This window comes from Orbicella franksi, chromosome 2, assembly GCF_964199315.1.
Source record: "Orbicella franksi chromosome 2, jaOrbFran1.1, whole genome shotgun sequence".
Classification (NCBI taxonomy): Eukaryota; Metazoa; Cnidaria; class Anthozoa; order Scleractinia; family Merulinidae; genus Orbicella; species Orbicella franksi.
The window spans coordinates 3,994,605-4,018,213 of NC_138146.1; the positions used below are offsets into that span (position 1 = coordinate 3,994,605).

Sequence of the window (23,609 nt, forward strand, 5' to 3'; positions counted from 1 at the left end):
TTCGGTATTACCGCCGTTTATATACTTTTCTGTCTTTGAGCTGTCGACACTTTCCGAAATATCGTTTGGCTCTTTTATGACCCCAATCAAGCATTTGCGTAACCGTCTTGCGTTTGCGTGGCACGTGTTCAAGGCATTAAGCTATCCCATTGGTCAGCGTCTTGGGAAGTGCATTCCAAGTATTAAGAATGACGACTGTTCTGAGCTAGCTGTAATGATGTTGCAAGACCCAGGATAAGCTGTTGACAAATCTAACTATGCGGCAATTCGTGAGTGTTTTGCATGTTTGTTTATCGAATGTAGAAACTGCACAAACGTGAAAAAAAAAGTGTGTTTCAAAGACCATATGAGAAGAACAGTTTTTTTTTTAATGTGTTACGGTAACTTCAAATTGCATTCTCATTTATTGCATCAAACTAAATAGCAAATTGACCGTTAATAAAGAACTGAGATTTTAAATCTCAAATTTGTTTCTTTATAAACTTGACGACTGTGATATGTCTGACCTCGTTCGTGATCTTTCAGCCTGCATTCTTCCCAGGAAGAAAATTTTTTTATTCTTTTTCTTTGTTGTTGTTTCATCTTCACTTGTTAATTACAAAATTAATAACCTGTTAATTACAAATAACGAAGTGAATCAAGTTCATAAGAAACAATTCAGTAAATCACCCTCTTCCTCGACACGGCCCTCACAGCGATACAACCGGGCATAACAGAAAACAGAAAAATAAAATACATTTTATCCCATAGGTAAAAGGAAACCGAATGATCAAATTGCTAAGAATTTATCAACACTTCCGTTTCCCAGCTGAACTAATCCATCTGATCAACCCTGATGCTTTTGTTTTGTTTTATATTAATAAAGAATTTCGAAGATTGTGAAGCAAGCTAGTGGTTGACATGCAGCAAGAAATCTATCCGTCACCTGCTTTCTCTATCTTCCACCTAGAATTACTTTAATAACATCAAATAGAATTTTAAAATAATTACTTCTGAACTTGCTACATTTTAAATTACATTCTAAATTTCATTCACATGTTTTACGCGCATGTATATTACGTTAGCTTTAGTGGTCTTTTTAGTAATTAATGGCGTTAACTATAAATAGTTTTGGATAAAATGTGAACTACTTTATAGCGGAGCTCCGGCGGGCCGCCAAGCGGAGCCCCATATTCATATCGGAAAAAAAGGAAACTCATGAGCTGATTTTCTCATGGTTATCATGGCTAGCGGTATTGCTCGTAGGGGCACGACGTACGCACGACGACGACCACGGTGATGACAACGACGGAGTCGCTCAAGATGGCGGCCGTACTCCAGCCAATAGCGACTGAGACATGCAGCCTTGTTTACAGCGTCCTTCTTTGATATTGGACATCCATGTTATGGTCAATTGACGCTTGTCAAAACGAGGTATCCGCTGACCAGTATCACGTGACCATATCGCAGGCTAAAGTTTAGAGCTCATTTTAGTGCTGATTTTCGATTGGATCGCGGGCTCATGTCAGGTTAACTTGTTGTTAACAGAGCCGGGTTGTTCGGAAGCCGGTTAACGCTAACCCAGGATTAAAAGTTAACCGAAGAATAAAGTTTTCTTGTACAAAATGTTTTTCACTACTTTTTGTGTAGTCTGAGATTATTCAAACTCAAAACAGAAGGCCAAACAATATACAGAGAACCTCCCCGCAAAAACACAAAACTCAAATCAAAATTCTCGCTTATTCTGGGTTAGCTTAATCGGGCTTCCACAAGCCGACCCAGAAACTCCGCTTTTAGGTCTGGCTAAATCTATATATTATTACAGTTTAATAGTGCATGCCAGTGCATTTTCAGTGTTTAAGTTGATTTTGTGTGGTTTATATTCACAGAGCGGTATTTCTATAATCGAATGTTTTCTCTCGATACGTCTTGGGTTTGCTTCTGACCCAGTTCAAGGCCATCTTCTTTCTTGTCCTCCTCCACAACGGGCGGTAGCATTATGAAACTGATGAAAAACAACACAAGTGATGAACATTTGATTACACGGAAATAGTGTTCGAAAAGAAACTGAGAAAGTCATTGACAAGGGATGCCGTAATTATGATCAAAAAAATTATCTGAACTAATTCAAGTGTATCCAGTTTTAAAAAATTTAAGTGAATGAAGCTGTCAAGCCAGCGCTGAACTAAAATTTACGTAATATTTTAATATTAAAAGGAGATACTGCTCCCGGGATGCTGTTTTTCTCATGGCTGAGTTACCTGTTGTTTTGCTATGATAATCTACGAGCAGAAGTTAGTTATTGACACGAAATGTCCCTGGTGAACTGGACTGGTAGTTTTTACTAGGAAGTGATCAGCGATCGCGGGCGCGCCTACCTGACGAGCGCAAAGGGAATGAGTACCAAAGCGGCACACAAAATAAACACAGAGCCTTGGAATGTCAGTCCGAGTGTCGCCTGGTACACAAGGTTAAACAGCACGGCTCCAACGAGTTGCGTCACTGCGGTAACCATATTATAAGCTGAAAACAAGGCGCCTGGAAGATAAATGGGTATACGTAATGTGAGTAATAAACCGTCCTCTTATAGTAATGTTTCAGCCGATAAGTAACGCAACGCTTACAATTAAGGAACCCTAATTAAGTGGACTGTTGCGATAAAGACAGCATGCATTTGATCAATTACGTGGAAAAAGTCAGTACACTTTTTCTTTCAGATCGTATTTATGTTTTATTTAGTTTTCATAGCCCGTTGTCTTATTTGGCACTTTTCGTTTTTGTTTTTTCTTTGCGTTCAGTTTTCGTTGGGGTGGTCCCCGAATAATCCGGACTAGTTTCAAGTTTCGCGCACACTTGGAAAGGTGCAAATGTACCCTTCATGTGTCAGATGCATGTTTCGTGGAAATTGAAGTTTTAAAACACCATTGTTAAAGGCAACATTATTTGCTGACAGTTGCTATGTGTACCTTGTTCGTCCTCCGCCACTATCCTTGACATTCCTCCCATTAAAACTGGATCGCAGACAGAACTGAAGACACCAACTGCGCCCGCTATGAGGGACGTAAAAAGTGTTGGTTCAGTTTGTGATTAGAGTCAGTGGTAAGTGGCAAGCCACAAGAATGGCTTCGTCAGTTAATTTCAGGTAGAACATTTTGACCATGGGACCATGGGACCATGTGGAAACAAAATCTGAATCAAGATCCAACTCTAGGAGGATATATACTATTTCTAGTTTTCTGCTTCTGTAGATATACACATAAACCTGCAGTCAGTGTGAACGAGACCCAGTAGAGTCTATAGTAATTCAAAACGACGCAGTCAATCAACCATTGGGTCAATCGATCGATCACAAAGAAGAGCTAAGGATCATTTAAATATATTCATTGTAGTTTGCTCAACTAGAAATTCTACGTTCGAGCCTAGTGGCTTGACAGTTGTTAACTATCTCCGGTTTCCTTGGCGTGAATGGTATTTTTACACCCTCCCTCTTGGATGGATCGGATGGAATGCTCTGGGTTAGTTCAGGTTTTCCTTTATTTTTCCTTTTTTCTTTTGTTTTAATACTGGCGTAAAATCGCAGTTGTGCTGGGTTATAAACTGAATTGAAGACAAACAAGCCAGATTGTGACCTTAGCTCATGGCGCACTTACCAACAAATACCATCCACGTATTATTGGAGAACGCCAAAATAATGGAAGCCAGGATGATAGTAATCATACCCACACGAGCAACATTCAACTCTTTGAAGCACGTTCCAAAGAGAGGGATGCCAATCACGCTTCCAACACCGTGAACAAACGCTTGAAATGCGTAGTAATATCCCACGAGAGTTGGGCTCCAACAAAGGGGACTCTTCAAAATATAGAGCGACTTAACACCGTCGATACCAACCGTTGTTAAGAAAGTAAAGCCACCACAAAGCATCAGCAACACAAGGTTCCTTCGTTCAACATCTCTTCGTTTTCGAAAGAGTTTAAAAAAACTTTTGATATTTTCAAGACTGAAAAAGCGAACAGCAGTGTCGTTGTTGGTCGGTCTGGGAATTTCCCGGACGCAGAATAGCGCCCAGATCCCTGAGAGAACATAGCAGCCCACTATGAACCAGACGGAAGGAATAAACCCCACGTGGACTATCCAGAGACCGCTGGTCAGTTGACTTATTACTGCAGCAAAGAAGATTGCCAGGAACAACACCGCTATCAAGTTGCAAAAAAAAAAAAAGAAAGAAAGACAGAAAAAATTACAACGGCAACTGAATACAGAATCAAGCTCGGTGCATTTTAATTGATCCAGATATTATCCAAATTTAATTTGCAAATTATACTTTAAATTAGCAATAGAAATTAAGTAACAGAATCATTACACTGTGGATATAGTGTGCTGTCAAGGCCATGGGCCCATCTGCCTGGCACTACTCCCGTTTCGGTTACAAGCGTGACACTGAAGGGGGCCGTTCTTTTGCTGTATCAGCAGCATGACTTTGAAATAATGTGTCTCTATATACCAGAAAATTAGACTCGGTTAAGTGGTTAAAAACTCATTTAATTAATTTAAAACGATCTTCGCAGCGTAGCAACCCTTAAGACCAGTTTAGGATTTAGCTTTTATATCTATTTATATCTATATTTAAGGAAGTTTTTAATATTATTGTAATTCAGCTATTCGGGACTCTCATAATTTTACGTTTTTAGCTTTAATTATATCGTACATTTGTATTCATACTATTGTTCATTTTTAATTAGGTTTGTAATTTTATTTTCCGAGGGCCACAAGTTTATTAGCCTTTAGCTATTAAATGTTTGCCCTCCTCAAATAAAGCCTTATTATTATTATTATTATTATTATTATTATTATTATTACAGGAGTATATCCATCGGTTGTTTACTACATGGCACCTTCTCCACAATCTTATTCGGACCACTTCAATTCAAGTCCACTGCACTAACAATCAAAAGAGGAAACCTTGTCCCCCATAATGTAATATAAAAATAATATCATATCCTACGTCTTAGACCTATCATTAATATTCTCACCTATTCGAAACGCTCGTTCCTCCTTGGTCGAAATATCTGCTATGTACGACGTGGCGCCAACCATCAAAACTACCGCAAATCCTGAGAAACCGCTAATAGCCGCGGATACATACAGAAAATACAAAGACAAGTCGAAGTACATCACCAGTAAGACAGTGGCCATCTCTAAGCCGGCTCCTACTATCGCAACTAGTAAAGCAGATTTTCTTTTACCACCTTTATCTGTCCACGGGCCCCACAGGGGCGCCACGAAAAGGGAAGGAATGGAAATAAGAAGATTGTAAACCACGCCAATCTGTGAGGATAGCCTTTGCACCTGGGGAGAAACGAGAAATCTCGAACTTAAGTTTCATTTAAGATCCACATACAGGTTTTCTATTCGCTATGATGAACAGCATAATATCCAAATCGAGCAATTACTGAAGCATGCGAGCGAGCATAGAAGCGTGCATTATAAAATACAAGCAAGCATGTAGGCATTGAAGCATGCAAGCATGAAAGCGATTATGCAACAACCAATCATGCAAGCGAGCATTGAAGCATGCGAGCAAACATGCAAACGATTATGCAACAACCAAGCATGCAAGCGAGCATTGAAGCATGCGAGCAGGCATACATACAAGCGAACATGAATGCATGTATTCAAGGGAGCATGCAACAAGCAAGCATGCAAGCAAGCAACCAGATAATCAAACATGTAAACATGCAAGCAAGCATCCAAGCAAACAGACATGCAGACAAGAATGCGAACATTAACTTTCTTCAGAAACTGTAACCTTCTGGCACCTTTCAAAAGGAAATTAAGAAGGAAATCTCGTGAAAAAATGGTATCTTCAGTTGTGACAGACCTCTTGTTCCAGTTCCCATAGAGTAGAATTTTCCCCAAGGTGCTCTCCTCCGCAACCACTTTCTTCAGCTTCCTGACTGATATTCTGGTATGGGAATCCTTTCATATCACTGACTCTTTGGTATACGTAAATTCCACCAATTGGGAGATACATGAGAAACCCATAGAAATAAAGAAATACTACCACTTCTACTGTGAAGTACTTCCTCCAAAATGTAACGTTGGTCGTTAATGGCATCTGCAAGAGTAAAAAGATATAAAAAGCAATGTTTCATTCGAAGCAGCCACAATTGCTGTCACAGGGGAAGAGATAATCCCGTTTTCTCGACATACATGATTACTAACAAACGTATGATCAGTGCTCCTTTTTAGCGAACTAACTGGACAAATAAACGTCCGCGGTCCATTTTCCATTTTCACGAAGAAGTCATAACGTTCTCAAAGCAACAACGTCACGGGAATCTCTCCGTAGTTGCCATTCGTTCCCCTCCTCTCCGTCCAAACCCAACTCCTACCTTAACCGTTACAATGAAGCTGTCTTAACTTAAAGAGATTCCTTTTGAGGAATCTTAAAAGATTTGGATTCAAGAAGGCGCCTTGCAAAATGCTAAATTATATAATCCATGGCTTTGTGTATACCTATAGAGGAGGACCAAGTTGATCATTACCTGTTAGCCTGCAATCAGGCTCTTAGATCGGGGATTCGACGAGGAAACATGAACACGAGAGAAGAGAGATGCGGGAGAAGGGCGGGAGGGGTCGCACGTATCTCCCACCGAGGAGTCTGTTCCCAGGGTAATACGTGTGAGAGGGGCCTGAGAGAGTTAAAATGGGAACAACGATTTGCCTTTTCTTCTGAAAAATGCGATTTGGGTCACTGGAACTGGAAATCACAAAGTGAAATCGTCCACAATGACCCGAGACTTATATATTTGTTACCCACTTGAGTTAAACATGTCGTTGATATTTAAAACTTTCGCACAAAGTAGTCGGGATTAAGTCGTCAAAACACCCTCACCGGGTGCTCTAGACAAATCCTACAGAGCTATTCGTTTTGCCTATTCTAGACGTCCTTGGAGCCGTATTAGTTAAAAATCTAACTTTGTGCTGCAGTTCAAAGTTTGAACTTTTAAGCAATTCGGTACCTGAGCAACTTACTGTTACCAGGAGACGTGAGTAGTAAAGCGAACATCAGTACGAGGATTACTCTCACAGGTGCGCCAGCAGTGATTTCTGTTATAATTTATAAAGGATATCCTTTATCGATGAAACAAAACCAGAGTAGGTTTTTTTTGGCGTCACGCCACCTAATGTCTTTCTAAGCAAAAAGTCTGATCTGTTATTTACATTCATGTAAGACAAATCACGTCAATTTCTGTAAAAAGTAAACATCGCTTTAATGAATGCAGCGTTTATCCCATAACAAAGTGTTCTTACCAAGTATTAAATTATCTTAAATAATAGAATATCTGCCTATCCATTAGATAATTGCCTACGAAGCCATGCTAGAATATATGTTAGCGACACTTGCTGAGAGGAGTGTATGTTACATCCCCGGCATCCATCATTGTTTCTCGACCTTGTACGGACATGCCTACATCGTTAACAATTCAGCGGAGACAGGGTCTGCGATTTCATTTTTTTTTGCTAGCGGTTTTAAAGCATCACCTAAAATTGTTGTCTCCCTTCTGATCGGTGACCGAACTCAGCTATGTGGTAGCTTGTACTCTGACTTAGTGACTATTTGTCCGGGACCGTTGACATAATCATACCGCCTAATGCATACATGCCCTGGCTGTCAGAATCTGTCTTCCCACAACCTCTGTACCAGGTTAACGTTTTTGAAAGAAGAATAAGATCAAGCGAAAGGCGAAAAACAAAACGGCATACCTTGTAGCATCAGCTAGTCTTGGGTTCGGAGCAATTTGGATTGACGTCAACAAAAGCAGTCCAGTCCTCACGTGACACGGAAAAGTTTCCTTGCCCTGGGTATCTTGCTAATTGATTATGATCGTTATACCCCCATGAGACAAAAGAGTTGAGACAAATCACCTCACTCTCTGCTATATTGCAGTGTCCAGACCAGGTTGAGGCAAGGTTTCTTTTTTTTCCTTTATTCTCAACGTCCTCACGTTTCATTGTAAAACTTTTTTTTCTGCCCCGCAGAGGATCGAAAAGCCAAAACAAAAACTTGCGTGACTCATGTCATCTCGCGAGCGAAACGCGTCAAACTCAAGGTAAAATATATATATGACAAAGTCAAAGTCACGCAATTTTGTAATTTCCGTGCTGATTTTGTTTTAAAAGTACAATGAATTAAAAAAGAGACTGCATTATTTGATGAATGTACACTGGAACCCCGTCAATACGGTCACAACGGACCACGAAAATTTAGCCCTATTAGGGCGGTGGGGTCAAATTTCATGACTGATCTAAACTGAGTAACGTTTTAACAGAAGTAACGGAAATATCACAATTGCACTTCTAAACAACTGTTCTTTAATAAGCATTTGGAATGCAGATATAATTTTAAAAAACTTGAAACTTCAGTCAGTTCCTACAATATTTGCATTGGAAAGATAAACATAACTAGTGCGAGTGAAAATTGTAAAGGATTGCACAGGTTGGGTTTTCTTATAAAGAAAATATGTATGAGCGTTTCGCGGGGACAAAAAAAAGGTGGCTGTAATGACGAGCTAGGTGACCTGACCGTAAGGCGGGGCTGAAGAGTGCTCCACAATTAAGTGAGGGGGTTCTCGCGACACTTGCTTTTGTACTCGCTAGCGAAGGCCTTTCTGCATTCTGGTTGCACGAGTATTGACCAAAATTATGCGAGAGATAACAAAATCACATAATTCATTTAAACTTCTCGCCCAAAGAAGTTTGCCAATTGAGAAATTCCCGCCCTTAATTCCGCGCAGCGAGAATGCGGAAAACTCGTACGAGAACGTCTGTTACGCAGATTATCACGTGTTTGAAACTATACAAATATGGCAAAAAAGTTTGTTTCCTAGGCCATATGATAAGAACAGCTTGTTGAATGTTTTATGATAGCTTCAAATGCAGTCATATTTATTGCATGCTCCATACTGGAATCTCGTAACAATAGCCAAATTGAGCGTTAATAAAGAACCTTGAGATGATCTTTTTTTTTTTCCACCATCATAACCGATTAAATGCGTAAAGGGAAAACTTCATTTGATGAATGAACCCATCTTGTAATATACCATCCGGTCTTTTAACCCAATTATATTTACAGTTCGATTCTGTGTATCCATCTTTTCAACCGGTTCATCAATACGCCAATTAAATTCTCAGATACTGTGGAATCCAACATAACAAGAAGGGCAGAATACAAACGGAGATGAATTTCTGTGCAGTCTTTACAGAGAAGTTAAGATATTTGGAGCTGACCATCAACCAGGCATAGCGAACGGCTACTGTGCACCGTTGCCAGGCAACAACTTATCAGCAACCTTCAAATTGCGCTTTCCTGCGTTACTTTTTATAGGTTGTAGTTTTGCAACTGCGATATATTCGGTTATCTAAGACTATGTATTTGGTATTTACAAAAACTCAAGTGAATCGAGTTCATAACGAGCATTTCAGTAAATTACCCCGTCCTCAACACCCTTAATTCGACAGCAAAATCCAGAGAAATAACTCGTGCCTAAGGTTACGGGACAAGCCAACGATAAAATTGATCAAAATTCCTAAACACGATTAACACTTCCATTTCCCAGCTCTTCTAATCTCATCTAATCAACCGTGTTTCATAGATTATATATAATATGCCAAAAAGGGTTTTGACGAATGTTAGCAAGCTAGTGGTTGAGAGGCAGCAAGAAATGTCTCTGCCACCACCTTCCCCCAACTTTGCCCTATATTACTTAACATGAAATAAAATTGGAGAAATTCACGTTAACTTGCTATGTTGGAATTCTAAATTCCATTCCTATGTTACACGTACATAAAAAGTTTGGTGATGTTTAAAGAAGCTCAGTCACGGCTTGCGTATCTTTAAAAGTTAAGTCTTAATTTTTTCAAGTTCGTGGTTTGTAATCCGTTTTAATCTTCTCCATTTTTAACCATCCATGTTCCGTAATGGATTATCAGTTATCTCTCTGGTGTTTTCTATCTTAGTAAACTACTATTTTAAGGTGTCCTTCGACTGAAAGATAGTGTTGTACGTGACCAAAATAACTCGAAATGCTGAACTCCTTTAAACTCACAATAGTATCGCGCAGTAAAGTATAAGGTTTTGGATAACATGTAAACCACTTTATACTAAAATTAAAGCATGCCTGTGCACTTTCTAAACTGTTAAAGTTCTGTGGTGAATAGTCACAGATCGGTATCAAGTTCTATAATCTAATGTCTTCTCTCGATACGACTTCGGTTTGATTCTGATTCAATTTAAGAAGGCCATCTTCCTTCTTTGCCTCCTCCACAACGGGCAGCAGTTTTATACAGCTGATAAAGAAAACACACGTGATGAATATTTGATTTCACAGAGACAGTGTTTGAAAAAAAAAAGAGTCATTAACCAAAGGATGTTGTATTTATGAGCAACAAATTACCTGAACTAATATATTATGAGTAAAACATAGAAGGCATCTAAATGAATAAAACTGTCTGGCCAGCACTGAACTAAAGTTTCCGTCTCAACAATAAGATGCTGCGTTCACTCGCGTATGGGTTGCTTCCTGTAGTCTTGGTTTGATAAATAGCCTACTAACAGACGTCATTTACGTGATTCGAAAAGTTCGTGGCGAACTTGACTGTTACTTTTTATTGTAAAGCTGAAGGACTATCGATCGCGCCTACCTGACGAGCGCAAAGGGAATGAGTACCAGCAATGCACACAGGATAAACACGTAGCCTTGGAATGCAAGTCCGAGTGTCGCCTGGTATACACTGTTAAGCAGCACGGCTCCAACGAGTTGCGCCACAAAGGCAACCATATTATAAGCTGAAAACAAGGTGCCTGGAAGATAAACGGGTATACATACGTAATGTGAGTTATAAACCGTTCTCGCACAGTATTGTTCCAGCCATTTTGTAACACAACGCTTACAAGGAACCTTGCGATAACGCACCATGTATTCTATCTATGACGCAGAAAACTTCTTTATTCATTTTCGTCTTTAATTCTTTATCTACTCATATATAACCAACTCATGTATTTTTCAAGCCGTCAAAAATCATAAAGCTGCCCTATTTTTGCCACATTTTACCTATCTGCACTTAATTCGTGAAAGGAACTTGGAAAGGTAAAAATGTATCCTTCAGGCGTCAGTTGCCCCGCGGGAATTCAAGTCAAAACGCCATTGTAAAAAGTTCCTCAAAGAGATATGATTTGAACAATCGCTATGGGTACCTCGTTCATCCTCTGCCACTATCTTTGACATCTCTCCCATTAGAACTGGAACAGGGACGCTATTGAAGACACCAACTGCGCCCGCTATGAGGAATTTAAAAGGTGTTCATTCAATTTACGATTCGAGTCAGGCCAAGTTTAGACGCAGTACTTTACATCAGCCGAATCGAATGCTAATGACAGAGAACAAAGGATTTTTCTCATTTGCATTCTGATTCGGCTCATGTGAAGTACGGCGTCTGAACTTGGCCTCAGTGGTAAGTGGCAAACCGCGACGAGAATGACATTTTGGCCATGGGACCATGTGGAATCAAAATCTGAATCAAAATCTAACTCTAAGCGGTTGCGTTCTATTTCTAGCTTCTATAAACCTGCAGTCAGTATGAACGAAACCCGACGGATTCTATAGTAATTCATAACATTACATAGTAAATGGTTTGAACTCAGGAGTATCAGTAGTTTGTATAGTGTGATCGTCCGGGTGAGGGTAGTTCTGAAAAGAACTGTTGTTGGTGACTGACGTTTCGACAACCTGAGCGGAAGTCATCTTCAGAATCAAGTGAGACTTGACTCTGAAGATGACTTCCGCTCAGGTTGTCGAACCCGGACGATCACACTATACGAACTATCATAACATTACAGTCAATCAAACATTCGATCAATCGATCGATCGATCGATACACCAACATAAAATGTATGTTCCACCGTGGCATGAAGTCCCCCCTTCCACTGCCGCTTTGAATGCACGTGTATCCCCTGGGGTACTCCCAGAAAGATTTGGTGGGGGGTGAGGCCCACTTACCAAAACCCTATTTATGACCTGGCCAAAAATTCGATACCCTATTTATGACCGTTGCGGCTGGCACAGTTGCCCTAAGCATAAATTATGAAGGGCTTTTGTTGACGGTCTTATTGATGATGATGAAAAAGTAGCTTCCTCCAAGAAACATACCCAATTTAAGACTAAAGTGCTAGAACCATATCCTATTTAAGACCGAAATGGCCAAAATCGATACCCTAATTAACGGGGCAGCACATACCTATATAGTCCTCGGGGCGTCTATTACGCCATAGAGGGGCTACTCGAGGATCGAACAAATAATCGCGTTTGGGCTATCTCCTTTACTTACAAACAAAAACCATCCAAGTACGATCGGAGATTGCCAAAATAATGGAAGCCAGTACGACAGTGAGTATACCCACTCGAGCAACATTCAACTCTTTGAAACAGGTTCCAAGGAGAGGGATGCCAATCACGCTTCCAACGCCGTGAACAAACGCTTCAAACGCGAAATAATATCCCACGAGAGTTGGGCTCTAACAAAGGGGACTCTTCAAAACATACAACACCTTAACACTTTCGATACTAAACGTTGATAAGAAGACAAGGTCGCCACAAAGCATCAGCAATAGAAGGTTCCTTCTTCCAGCATCTCTTCGTTTCCGAAACAGTTTAAAAAAGCATTTGAAATTTTCAAGACTGAAAAAGCGAACAGCAGTGTCGTAGTTGGTCGGTCTAGGAACTTCACAAACGCAGAATAGCGCCCAGATCCCTGAGAGAACGTAGGAGCCCAATATGAACCAGGCGGAAGGAATGAATCCTAGGTGGACTATCCACAGACCGCTGGACAGTTCACCGACTGCTGAAGCGACGAAGACTGCCAGGAACAACACCGCTATTAAGTTGCAAAAAAAAGGAAGACAGAAAAATTTACAATAGTAGCTGAACAGTACAAAATCAAGTTCCTCGCATAAATTGGTACGGATAGTATGCAAATTGGCAAATTGCAGATTAAATTAACAAAAGAAATCATTAGTACAGAGTAAAGTGTAGTATTGAGCCACAGGCTCATCACCCAGCACAAATTCCCGTTTAGGTAACAGAAATTGCAAAAAGTATATCATGACTAGACCAATGCATGTTTGTTCCATAGCACCATTATCAATAGAGACAATGGTTATAAAACGTAGCAAAGTTCTTTTTTGTATGTCTTTGTTGGCTATTTTGGGGGTTGACCTTGCACAAAACCTGACAGAATACGAAAGGTGATTATGTGTGCTCATAAAACTCACCAATAGAACCATTGCAAACGAAACAAAAGATGTGCGGGGTCAAGGACCTTCCAACATAAACCTCAGCACGTTTGTGTGCTTCTTAATCTTTGATTGTTACCGGGCTTCTTAATCATTCCCGTTATTAACTATGAAAGCGTTTTACCCAACATCCGGACACGGTCCGTAACTCGGATTCTTTCATTTAGAGTTCACCGCACTAACCATGCATCAAAACAGGAAATCTTGCCTCTCATAGCGTAGTATAAATAATAAAAAAGCTTAAATAATAACTTATATCACAGACCTATCATCATATACTCACCCATTCGAAATGCTCGTTCTTTCTTGGTAGAAATATCTGCTATGTACGATATTGCCCCAGTCAACAAAACTACCGCAAATCCTGAGAAACCGCTAATGGCAGCGGACACATACGGCAAGTACGCAGACCAGTTGAAGTACATCACCAGTAAGACAGTGCCAATCTCAAAACAGGCTCCTACTATGGCAACTAGTAAAGCAGGTTTTCTTTTACCACCTTTATCTGTCCACGGGCCCCACAGGGGTGCCACGACAAGGGACAGAATGGTCACAAAGAGATTGTAAACCACGCCAATCTGGGAGGCAAGTGTTTGCACCTGAAGAGAAACGCAGAGCAGTAAAGAACTTACGGCTAATTGAAGTTTCCTAGACAGGTTTTCCACTCGCTATGCCCAGATGGATGGGATAATATCCAAGTGTATATTTCTCAATCCTTAACATCTTCCCAGGAACGGACTTAAAACAGAAAGGAGAAAGTAACTTAGCAGGCATACAGCCGTGCATGCAAGAAAACACACATGCGAGCGTTGAAGCTAGCATCAAAACAAACGTAAATAAAATAAATAAATAGAAGACTTTATTTAACCTGAAAGGCCAATCAGTGATCACTGGATCACTGGTATTAAATGACGATCAGCATTTACATATAAAATACAGCTATTCATAAAATTGTACTTTAAATACTAAACATTTACATTAAATACTAAACATTTACATCTCGTACAAGCGAGAATGGAAGCAAGCATGCAAGCAGACATCCAAGTAAGCATTAAAACATGAAACCAAGCATGCAAGCGAGAATGGAAGCAGGCACGAAAAACAAGCATCCAAGCGAGCATTAAAACACAAAAACAAAGATGCAAGGAAGCAAGAAGCGGGGATGCAAACAAGCATTCACAGAATGCATGCAAACAAGCATCCAAGCGAGCATTGAAGCGTGAAAACAAACATGCATCAAAGCATAAAAACAAGCTTGTGAGCAAGCATGCAAGCAAGAATGCAAGTAAGCATGCAAGCAAGCATTGAAGCACGAAGACAAGCATTCAAGGAAGGATGCAAGGAAGTATGGAAGCAAACATGCAAGTAAGCATGCAAGCAAGCGTGCAAGCAAGCATCCAAATGAGCATTGAGGCATAAAAACAACTGATGCAAGCAAACATCCAGGCGAGCATTGAAGCATGAAAACAAGTATGCAAGGTAGCTTGCATGCGAGAATGCAACAAGCAGGCATACAAGCAAGCGTGCAAGTAGACAAACAAGCAAGTACTAATTTTCAGACAACGTTAAAATGGTAGAAAAAAATTTAAAATGCATAATTATTTTCAATTGCGACAGACCTCTTGCTCCAGTTCCCGTAGAGTTGAATTTTCCTGCAGGTGCTTTTCTCCGCAACCTTCAGTTTCCTGACTGACGTTTTCGAATGGGAACCCTTTCATATCACTGACGCTTTGGTATATGTAAATTCTACCAATTGGGAGAAACGTTAGGAACCCGTAGAAATAAAAAAATACAACCAGTTCTACTGTGAAGTACTTCGTCCAAAACGGAATGTTGGTCGTTGATGGCATCTGCAAGAGTAAAAAGGATATTTATAGCGAACTATCTGATGAAATTTACGTCCAAAGCCACCGGTAAGCAGTTTATTTTCACGAACGTCATGACGTTTCGAGAATCAATCCGTAGTTACCATTCGAATCGTCCTCGGAAAGCCTTGGCAATCTTCGGTTACCCTCGGAAATCTTTGGAAATTTCCGGAAAATGTTCGGAAACGTTCGCGTGGCCTTCTGACAAATTTTGGAAAATCTTCGCAAATCTTCCGAAAATCGTCAAATTAAAAATGTCAATATTAGTGTGTTTATTTCGCAAACAAAGTAACACACAGTTGCTTGTAGAAATGGAATGTCTCTTCTTATGTTCATCTTTATATCGAGTTGAACACTCGAAGCGAAATTCCATATCTACGCCCGCCCATGAATTATTCTTCATTTAAATAGTGATATACCTCCCTATCCATTTGATAGTTGTTCGCGAAGCTCTGCCAGAATATATGTCTGCAAAATTACACTCTTTGCAAGAAGATATTTTTTCAGAATATCGAGGCTGAAATTTGCGAAATTTTAAGAATATTTTAAGAACAACCCCTAGGCCGAGATTTTGAAAAGAATACAATTTGGTTTGTTTAAAATTTGTAAATAGAATACAATAATATGTTTCTCATTAAATCATATGAAATTCTTCATTTATTTAGATGGCAAAACATGCCCCGAGAAAACAACAAAAACAATAAAAACAGCACTTTCTAGGGAAATGTGTATCGTATCAGGCTTTATTGCCTGCAGTCCTATTGTTGCTCCAAAATTACTTCAACGCCATCTAGACAACAAGTACACAAATGAAAATGGCATACGCTATAATCTAAGAATATCCACAAGAATATTTTCTGCCTAAAAGCGGCGGAAAAATACAAATATTCAGCCTGGGTCGGAAAAACAATATCATTACAAAATAATGTATATAGCTGAGGTGAGTGTTTTAATATGTCACATGCCCCATTGGTTTCTGATCTGACCGGATGCCGACACTGATTTTCGGGAGTTTCAGGGGACAAATCTTCTGCGATTTTATTTGTTTTGTAGCAGTTTTAAAGCGTCACATAAAATAGTCCTTCCCCTCTGATCTTTGACTGCACTCAGCTCTGTAACAGCTTGTACTCCGACTTAGTTACAATTTGTCCGGACCAGTTACATAACGCCCGTAGATTAGCCTTAATTGCCAGAATCTGCCTTCCCACAACTTCTCTACCATTAACGTATTTGAAAGAAGAATAAGATCAAGCAAAAGGAGAGAAAGGAAACAACATACCTCGCAGCAGCAGCTGTAGTCTTGGAATCGGAGTGATGTGCAACAATTAACAGTCCTCACGTCACACAGAATACTTTCGTGGCCTTAGTGACTAAGGCCCGGGGGGGGAGACTACCATATAGAAAGGACGGGGAGTGCTCGTCGTACCTTTTAGGGGTTGTAAAAGGCAGTTTTGGTACTTCTTAGGGTGTTCAGTGCCTATGAACAGGCTCTTCGCAACCAATTCCCGTTCGGTCCTTCCAGCCGCGGTCAGCCCTTCCAACCGGAGCCTGTTCACAGGCTAGGTGTTCAGCCATAAAAGGTCCATAGCGGGCGCTTTCGCGGTACTCTTAGGGTATTGAGCCGTTAAACAGGATGAAAGGTATTCGACGAAATCCACTTTATAACCGTGAAAACTTATTTGTATTGACACTAGAACTGTACATAGATAACCTGCCATCAAATTATTCGAGTTTATTTACCGTTCCGTTTATAACGAACAACATATTAAACAGGATAAAGATTTTTGACAGTGCTTTCATTAACTTCACGAGTAGAAGGTATTCGAAGCAATCTTTATCATCGCTATTAAAATCTTTATCGCTATTATGAAAGCGTCAGTTAATGTGTTGTGTTGGGATAGACCATTTTACAGATGTCTGCTCAGTGACCTGGCCTTTGGATGGCAGCGAGGCTGGAGTTGACCTTGTTTTGATACAGACCTCACTGCTTTTGTTGTGTAAAACAAGTTGTTCTGATGCTAACTAGGTGCATTTACATGACAAAAACAGTGAGGTCTGTATCAAAACAAGGTCAACTCCAGCCTCGCTACCATTCAAAGGCCAGGTCACTGAGCAGACAACTGTAAAATGGTCTGTTGGTACACCTCTGAGGGGTAAAAAAAATCAAGCCACAAAACAGGATCTTGGTACCGCTTAGCAGTTCTTTTCAAAATTTTCCTCGAGCAACCCGTCTTTTTTAGATGAGAGTCCCTCCCTGGGGTAGTTTTGGGGCCCCACAGATTATGATCGTTATATCTCGTTGTGAAAATAAGAGTTCAGACAAGTAACATCACCCTCTCTGCATGGCAGTGTTCAGACCCTGTTGAAGCAAGCTTTATTTTTTCTTCTTCAATGTCCCCGGCCTCACGTTCAAGTTGTAACAAGTTGTAACAGCAATGACATTTCGCAGCAAAGGCACTAACTATATTATATAGGATGATTTTTCGTAGTTATATTTGAATTTCATTAACGGTGAATAATAAAATATAAAGATATATTGCTGCTCGCAGTTATTGAAATTTCATGACGACGTAATTTTCTCCGAAATAATATTACAATAAAAAGATATTTCGCAGTTATTGCAAATTCATTAACGTCGAAATCATAGCTCGGAATAATAAAATATAAATAGAAGTTTCATAGGTATTAAAATTTAATTTACGGTGAAGTCGTCGCTCTGAATATATAACCAATAGCCTCGATTTCGCTCGCAAATATCCGAGGATATTTGTCTGCGGACATTATCTGATCCGAGAAGCGAACAGTTTTCCGATTGTGTTTATTATCCTTCAAAAATTTTTCGCAACACGTGCGGTTTTGAAAATTGGGGAATATCACTCGGATATTCCCCAGTTTCAGCTTGGGAATATTCAGTCACGTGACGCGTTAAGACCAATCACGCGCGAGCGAAAATATTTGATGGATTATAAAAGCTAGTATAGAGGGATTATTTCACAGTTATTGAAGTTTCCATGACGGCGAAATTTTATCCGAAATAAAAAAGAGATCTTTCGCAGTTATTGAAATTTCATTAACGGTGAAATCGTCATTAGACTATGATGAAAAAAATTGATCCCAGTATATGTGGAGAGGGAACCTTTTCGCCGTTAGTGACCTTTCAATAGCACTAACTTCGAAATTTGTGATTCAAACATTTTTAACAATTAGACTTCGAGCCTGAGTTTTCTGTCGGCGAATAGTAAAAAAAGGCGTGGCCGGGTTGACTAACACTCATACAAAATGAGGGCGCCTTCAAGCGGGGCAAAATTAAAGCCAGAGAAAAAAAATAACATAAAACAGGTATACTCACGCTTGATTAAAAGCCGTTGTTTTGGGAAATGAGGAAGAGAGCGGTAGCCTGCGCTAGGGCTCGCATGCCTTGCGGCACGATCAAAAGATCGAGAATCTGTGAGAGACTATTCGGCGGGCGAAGCGAGGAGGCGAAAGCGAGGAGGCGAAAGCGGAAATCGAGCCTAAATGTGACACCTAGTTCTGAAATGTTTATTCGCTGAGAGAATGCGGCAAAATCTTCGCTTGTACAGGAACGCTTGCTTACCCAGGTTATCACGTATTTGTGTTTCTTTACAACTTATTGACTTTTAAAATGGTAAAGTCTACGTACGTTTATCAGGTCGTCAGATAGCATGAAGCGACTAGAAGTATTTGTACTTCCCACTGGGTGGGGAGGTTTACCCCCCAGCATTAAATTCGCCGGTTTGTACACCTGAGTGGAGAGAGGCACTGTGAGGATGAAGTGTCTCGCCCAAGAACACAACACAATGTCCCCAGCCAGGGTTCGAACCCGGAACGCTCGATCCAGAGTGGAGCTCACTAACCATGAGGCCACCGCACCCCTTCCTCGACCTATGCATGCTATATAAAATGTGTAACCTGACGCAAGCAGCGCTGACCTATGGTAGCTACAGATTAAATACACGTAACGAGCTCGATATCCTCTGCGCAGTCTATCGGTTCCGATGCCAGTTTTCCATTTCCAGACTTTCCGTTTTCGTTTTCAAAGCCGTCGATTTCTTTCTGTATCAACTTTTCGTCTTGTTTATTGCCATTTTCCTCCTCGTCATCAAGCTTGAGTTCCCCTCTCGTTTCTGCGGGTTCAGTAACCGGTGAAACATGTATACACCTGTAAAACATGGATAAGAGCAATTAACATTGAACCCGAAGATGTCTTGAAGTTGGCTCTTAGACACTGTTCAATACATGGGAATCTCGCTGTTAAAAAAAGAAAAGAGTGGCTGCGAGTGGCTGGCTCATCATTTCCGGCTCTTTAACTGAACTACATCAAAGATGGCAATCTCTTCTGTGTTTCATTAAGTTTTAACCGGTTATTCCGAGGCTTAATTTGATTTGAAAGGAACATCATGTTCAACGCAATGCATAACGCCATACGGAACACCGACTAACGGTCGCTAACAGCTGAGAAGGAAAGAAATCGTGACAAGCAATTTTTACATTACTATCCTTATTTTACTTACTTGAGGAGAAATAGTGGAATAAATTTCAAAGCGGCACACACAATGAACACAAAGCCGTTGAATTTGAGGCCAAGAGTGCCTTCGTACACATTGTTGAACAGCATGACACCCAAAAATTGGGAAAAGACGTTCACGAGACCATAAGCGCAAAACAAGGAACCTGCATGATGAAAGTCAAAGCAAAATTAAAAAGTATTACGAAGGCTGTTGTTGTTGTTGTTGTTGTTGTTGTTGTTGTTGTTGTTTTTGAGTGCACAGTTAAGGGTTTTCAAATAGTTTCCGCTTTTCTGTACGATCTGAACGGCAAGAACAAGACTTTTTCGATAAATGGAAAAAAAATGAAGCACCCTTAATACCTGGTACCTTAGAACCTTTCCGCTTGGGTCAAATTGAATTGCCAAAATGTTTGACTTCATTTGAATGATCGCAAAATAAGGTGTCACTCATAAACATTGCAGTTTAACTCACGTTGCATCGCACACCAAAATACCAAAGGATATTATTTCTTAAAGTTAAAGGTAAATTGTTGGACTTAGATTTCATCCACGGACCACATTACTACGAAGAGTGATAAACAAAAGTGTATAGACAGAAAAAAAAAAACAGGACTGGGCATATAAACTCTGGGTGAAATGGTAAAAGACATTGGTACGTGCCTGTTCCAGTCTAATTGTCTTTCTACCTGCTCGCGATTCGTGCCGCCTGTCCTCTATCTGTCTGTCCTGTCTGTTTGTCTGTCTGTCTGTCCCTCCTTCAGTCCACCAGTATCTCTGTCTGTGTCTGCCCGTTTGTCCCTACGTCCGTCTGAGTTACACTGACTGTCCGGCTGTTTATCTGTTTGCCTTTTTGACGTCTTTGTGTCTGTCTGTCTGTCTGTCTATTGTCATGTATCAATACATACCCTGTTCATCAGCTCCTACTACTCTTGACATTATGCTGGTAAAAATTGGGTTGACAGTTGATTTGAAAAGGCCAAGCACTGGTGCTGCGAGGAAAAGATATATAACACTGAGTGAAATCATCAAGTATGCTTGAGCGTCGTCAAGTTTTCAGGTAAGACGCGGATTCAGTACTTGATGAGTTTCTGTCCATTACTAGCAATCCGTCGTAGTGTTATGAACTTTGCTATGAATTTTATGAATTGTTTAGGTTTTAGCTTCCAAGCTTATCGTTTGTTTTTAGCCATCTCTTGCGATTCAAGTACCCGCAAATTCCATTGGTGATCATGTTTGGGTTTGTCTACTAACCTTACTTAACCCCTCCACTGAAGTTCTTGTGAGGTGTGAGTCTCAAAGGGTGAATATTGTGTTTATTCATTTGCGGGAGTCGCATGAAAAGTGTTTGGGTTAGTGTCCTGTTCGAATTATCGGAACCCAACTGTGTTACTAAAAAAAATGTTTATCACTCACCGGTGTAGACCAACCATGTACGAGTTGCAAACGCAAGAAGTACCATTTCACCAATCTGACTGACAATTGATATTGCACCGGTTGTCATCTCACTGAAGAACTTCCTTAAGAACTTTACTCCAAAGGGTCCTCCTACTCCAGAGACAAACATTCTGTACGCCAAAAAGTACCCAACGAGCTTGGGACCAAAACAAAGGGGACTTCTCATGACAAAAAGAGCAGTAACGCCCCCAAGACCCAGGGTTGTTAGGGTGACAACTGCCCCAGCGCAAACTAGAAGCAGTAGGGATTTTCTTCCACCTTCTCGCTTCTTTCTGAAGACGTTTACAAGTGCCTTTAAGCTCTTGAGGTCGAAGAATTTGTTGTCCTTGTTAGTCACTCGGTCATGAGGTTCTGGAACAAGAAAAATAGCGCCGAGGACAGAAGCTATTTGACACGCGAGTATGAGCCACGTTGGAGCGATAAACCCGAACTTCTGGATCCATAGACCGCTGGTCAACTGACTCAGGACACCACCCATGAAGACAAGCATCTGAATGATTGCTGTTGACAAGAGTGGGAAGTTACCATACAGTTTCTTTCTGTTCCCCAATGTTAAAAATATCAAATTTTGATTCAATCGATCATTAGTTCAGCTTCTGTTTCTGTACCGGTATAAATCAGCTAGTCAGAAGATTCTTGCATATAGTGGCTGCGCCCGCATTACGGGCAGAAGTCAAAACCGAGGCGTACCACCGAAATGACACCATAATACTCTTTTTCTTCGCGGCGAACAAAAATAAAGATTGCCTTTGCCTCTTCTAATGCTTTACTCAAGAATTCTGTGTTTAATTCGACGAGGAAAGGCATATTTTGTTCAAAACGACACAATCATTATCTTACCTGGCGTACAGCGATCAAAAAGTCGGTTGCCGAACACGGGCGACCTCTTTTTGACCCCAAATTAAAAGCTTGGAGACACGAAATGTTACATACGTTTTCGCGTTTTACAATCTGATATGGTTTTTGGAATGGTAAATCCCGTTTCGTGAGTATTCAATGCTGTCTCCAGTGAGAAACTGATTGGCCAATCCAAATTTCAGGCACACCAGCCGTATGCAAGGATGTCACTACTAAATAGTAATAATATAAGGAATTTATATTGCGCAGGCTGCATGAATATTCGATCACCTGCGCATTACAAAAGTGAGCTATAAAACAATATCTACTTTTAAAAACTAAAAAGTACAAAAATGAACCTGAAATTAAATTTGGTTTATTTTCCTTACCCAGTCTTATGGCAATCCCCGACTTCTCGGTAGTATCTGCGATGTACGACATGGTGGCTAACATCACGGTTGTCAGGAATCCCGAGACACCGCTCATTGCCGAGCCCACAAACAGCATGTACAAGGGCCACTCAAAATACATCACCATAAGTACCACTACAGTGTTTAACAATGCCCCAATGGTCGGGGCTATGAGAGCGGGTTTTCTCCGGCCAGTCTTGTCTGTCCAGGGCCCCCAAAACGGTGCCACGATCAGCGAAGGTATGGCCATAAAGAACATATTTCCCAAGTCGATTTTTGTGGCCAGACTTTGGACCTGATGGAAGGTGATTTTAAAAAGTAAGTTTGGTTGTTTAAACGTCAAGCTGTTTGCATGATGTATGCCGAGGAAAAGCATGTTTCCTAAGTCGATTTTTGTGGCTAGACTTTGTACCTGGTGTAAAGCGATTTTAAGAACTGTCATATGGATTTGAGATAACATGCTTACATGACGCTACAAAGCAGCAGACGATTGATTGATTGATTGGTAGGTTCCTCTTACGAGCCTAATGAAAGAAAAAAAAGCCAATCACCCCTTACCTCTTGTTCTAGTTCTTTTAGAGAGGTGGAATTTGGCCCAGTGAAATGTTCTGCACAGCCAGGCTCATCTTGTCCCAACAGTAACTCATCATAAGGGAAACCTTTCTTCTCGCTGATAACGCTGTAGATGTACTGTCTCCAGATCGGCATACTCGTCAGTAGTCCGTATGCGTAGAAAAATATTACAGGTTCCACCGTCAGGTAGCGCCTCCATGTCGGAAGGATTTTTCGAGTCATGTTAAGTGAATTCTCAGCGTCCTCCAGCTAATTACAAGCGGCACAATCTAAAGAATGCGTGGATAAATTGTCTTAAGGTATTAATCAAAATTGAAAGCCTTTTTTGAAGAGATCTTTTAGTCAACATCAGAGTTCCTTGTTACGTGAATAATGTTCCCAGGGCTTACCCGGCTTTATAAGATAAAGTAGATCCTGGTGACGAGTAAATGCCTTTCTTTCAAGGGTACGCATCGGTTTGGTGTAATCTTATCACTGCTGTTTGGAATAACCAGTGATCGACTATAACTGACCGAAACCGTTTGTCTTCTATGACGCTGTTCCAAGCTTGTAAAATTTAAAAACGTATATATCAATCCTTATTGTTATTGTTGTTTTCTGTGCTAACT

General features: G+C 40.5%; 2 protein-coding genes and 1 pseudogene across 2 annotated transcripts; all 3 read right to left on the reverse strand.

Annotated features, from left to right (window-relative positions):
- Positions 1–592: 592 nt before the first annotated feature.
- On the reverse strand, positions 593–8,214 carry LOC145477780 (proton-coupled folate transporter-like). The gene is made up of 6 exons (XM_081455601.1): positions 5,861–8,214; positions 5,013–5,328; positions 3,630–4,175; positions 2,946–3,029; positions 2,358–2,517; positions 593–1,984 (listed from the first exon to the last, which is right to left on the reverse strand). Exons 1-6 carry the CDS (start codon positions 6,095–6,097, stop codon positions 1,879–1,881), a joined length of 1,449 nt encoding a protein of 482 aa, XP_081311727.1. The 5' UTR covers positions 6,098–8,214; the 3' UTR covers positions 593–1,878.
- A 1,924-nt stretch (positions 8,215–10,138) lies between these two features.
- LOC145467324 (proton-coupled folate transporter-like) lies at positions 10,139–15,629 on the reverse strand (annotated as a pseudogene).
- Positions 15,630–17,740: 2,111 nt separating this feature from the next.
- LOC145477782 (proton-coupled folate transporter-like) lies at positions 17,741–23,608 on the reverse strand. The gene is made up of 6 exons (XM_081455602.1): positions 22,987–23,608; positions 22,408–22,723; positions 21,140–21,682; positions 20,632–20,715; positions 19,731–19,890; positions 17,741–19,378 (listed from the first exon to the last, which is right to left on the reverse strand). Exons 1-6 carry the CDS (start codon positions 23,221–23,223, stop codon positions 19,165–19,167), a joined length of 1,554 nt encoding a protein of 517 aa, XP_081311728.1. The 5' UTR covers positions 23,224–23,608; the 3' UTR covers positions 17,741–19,164.
- Position 23,609: the final 1 nt, after the last annotated feature.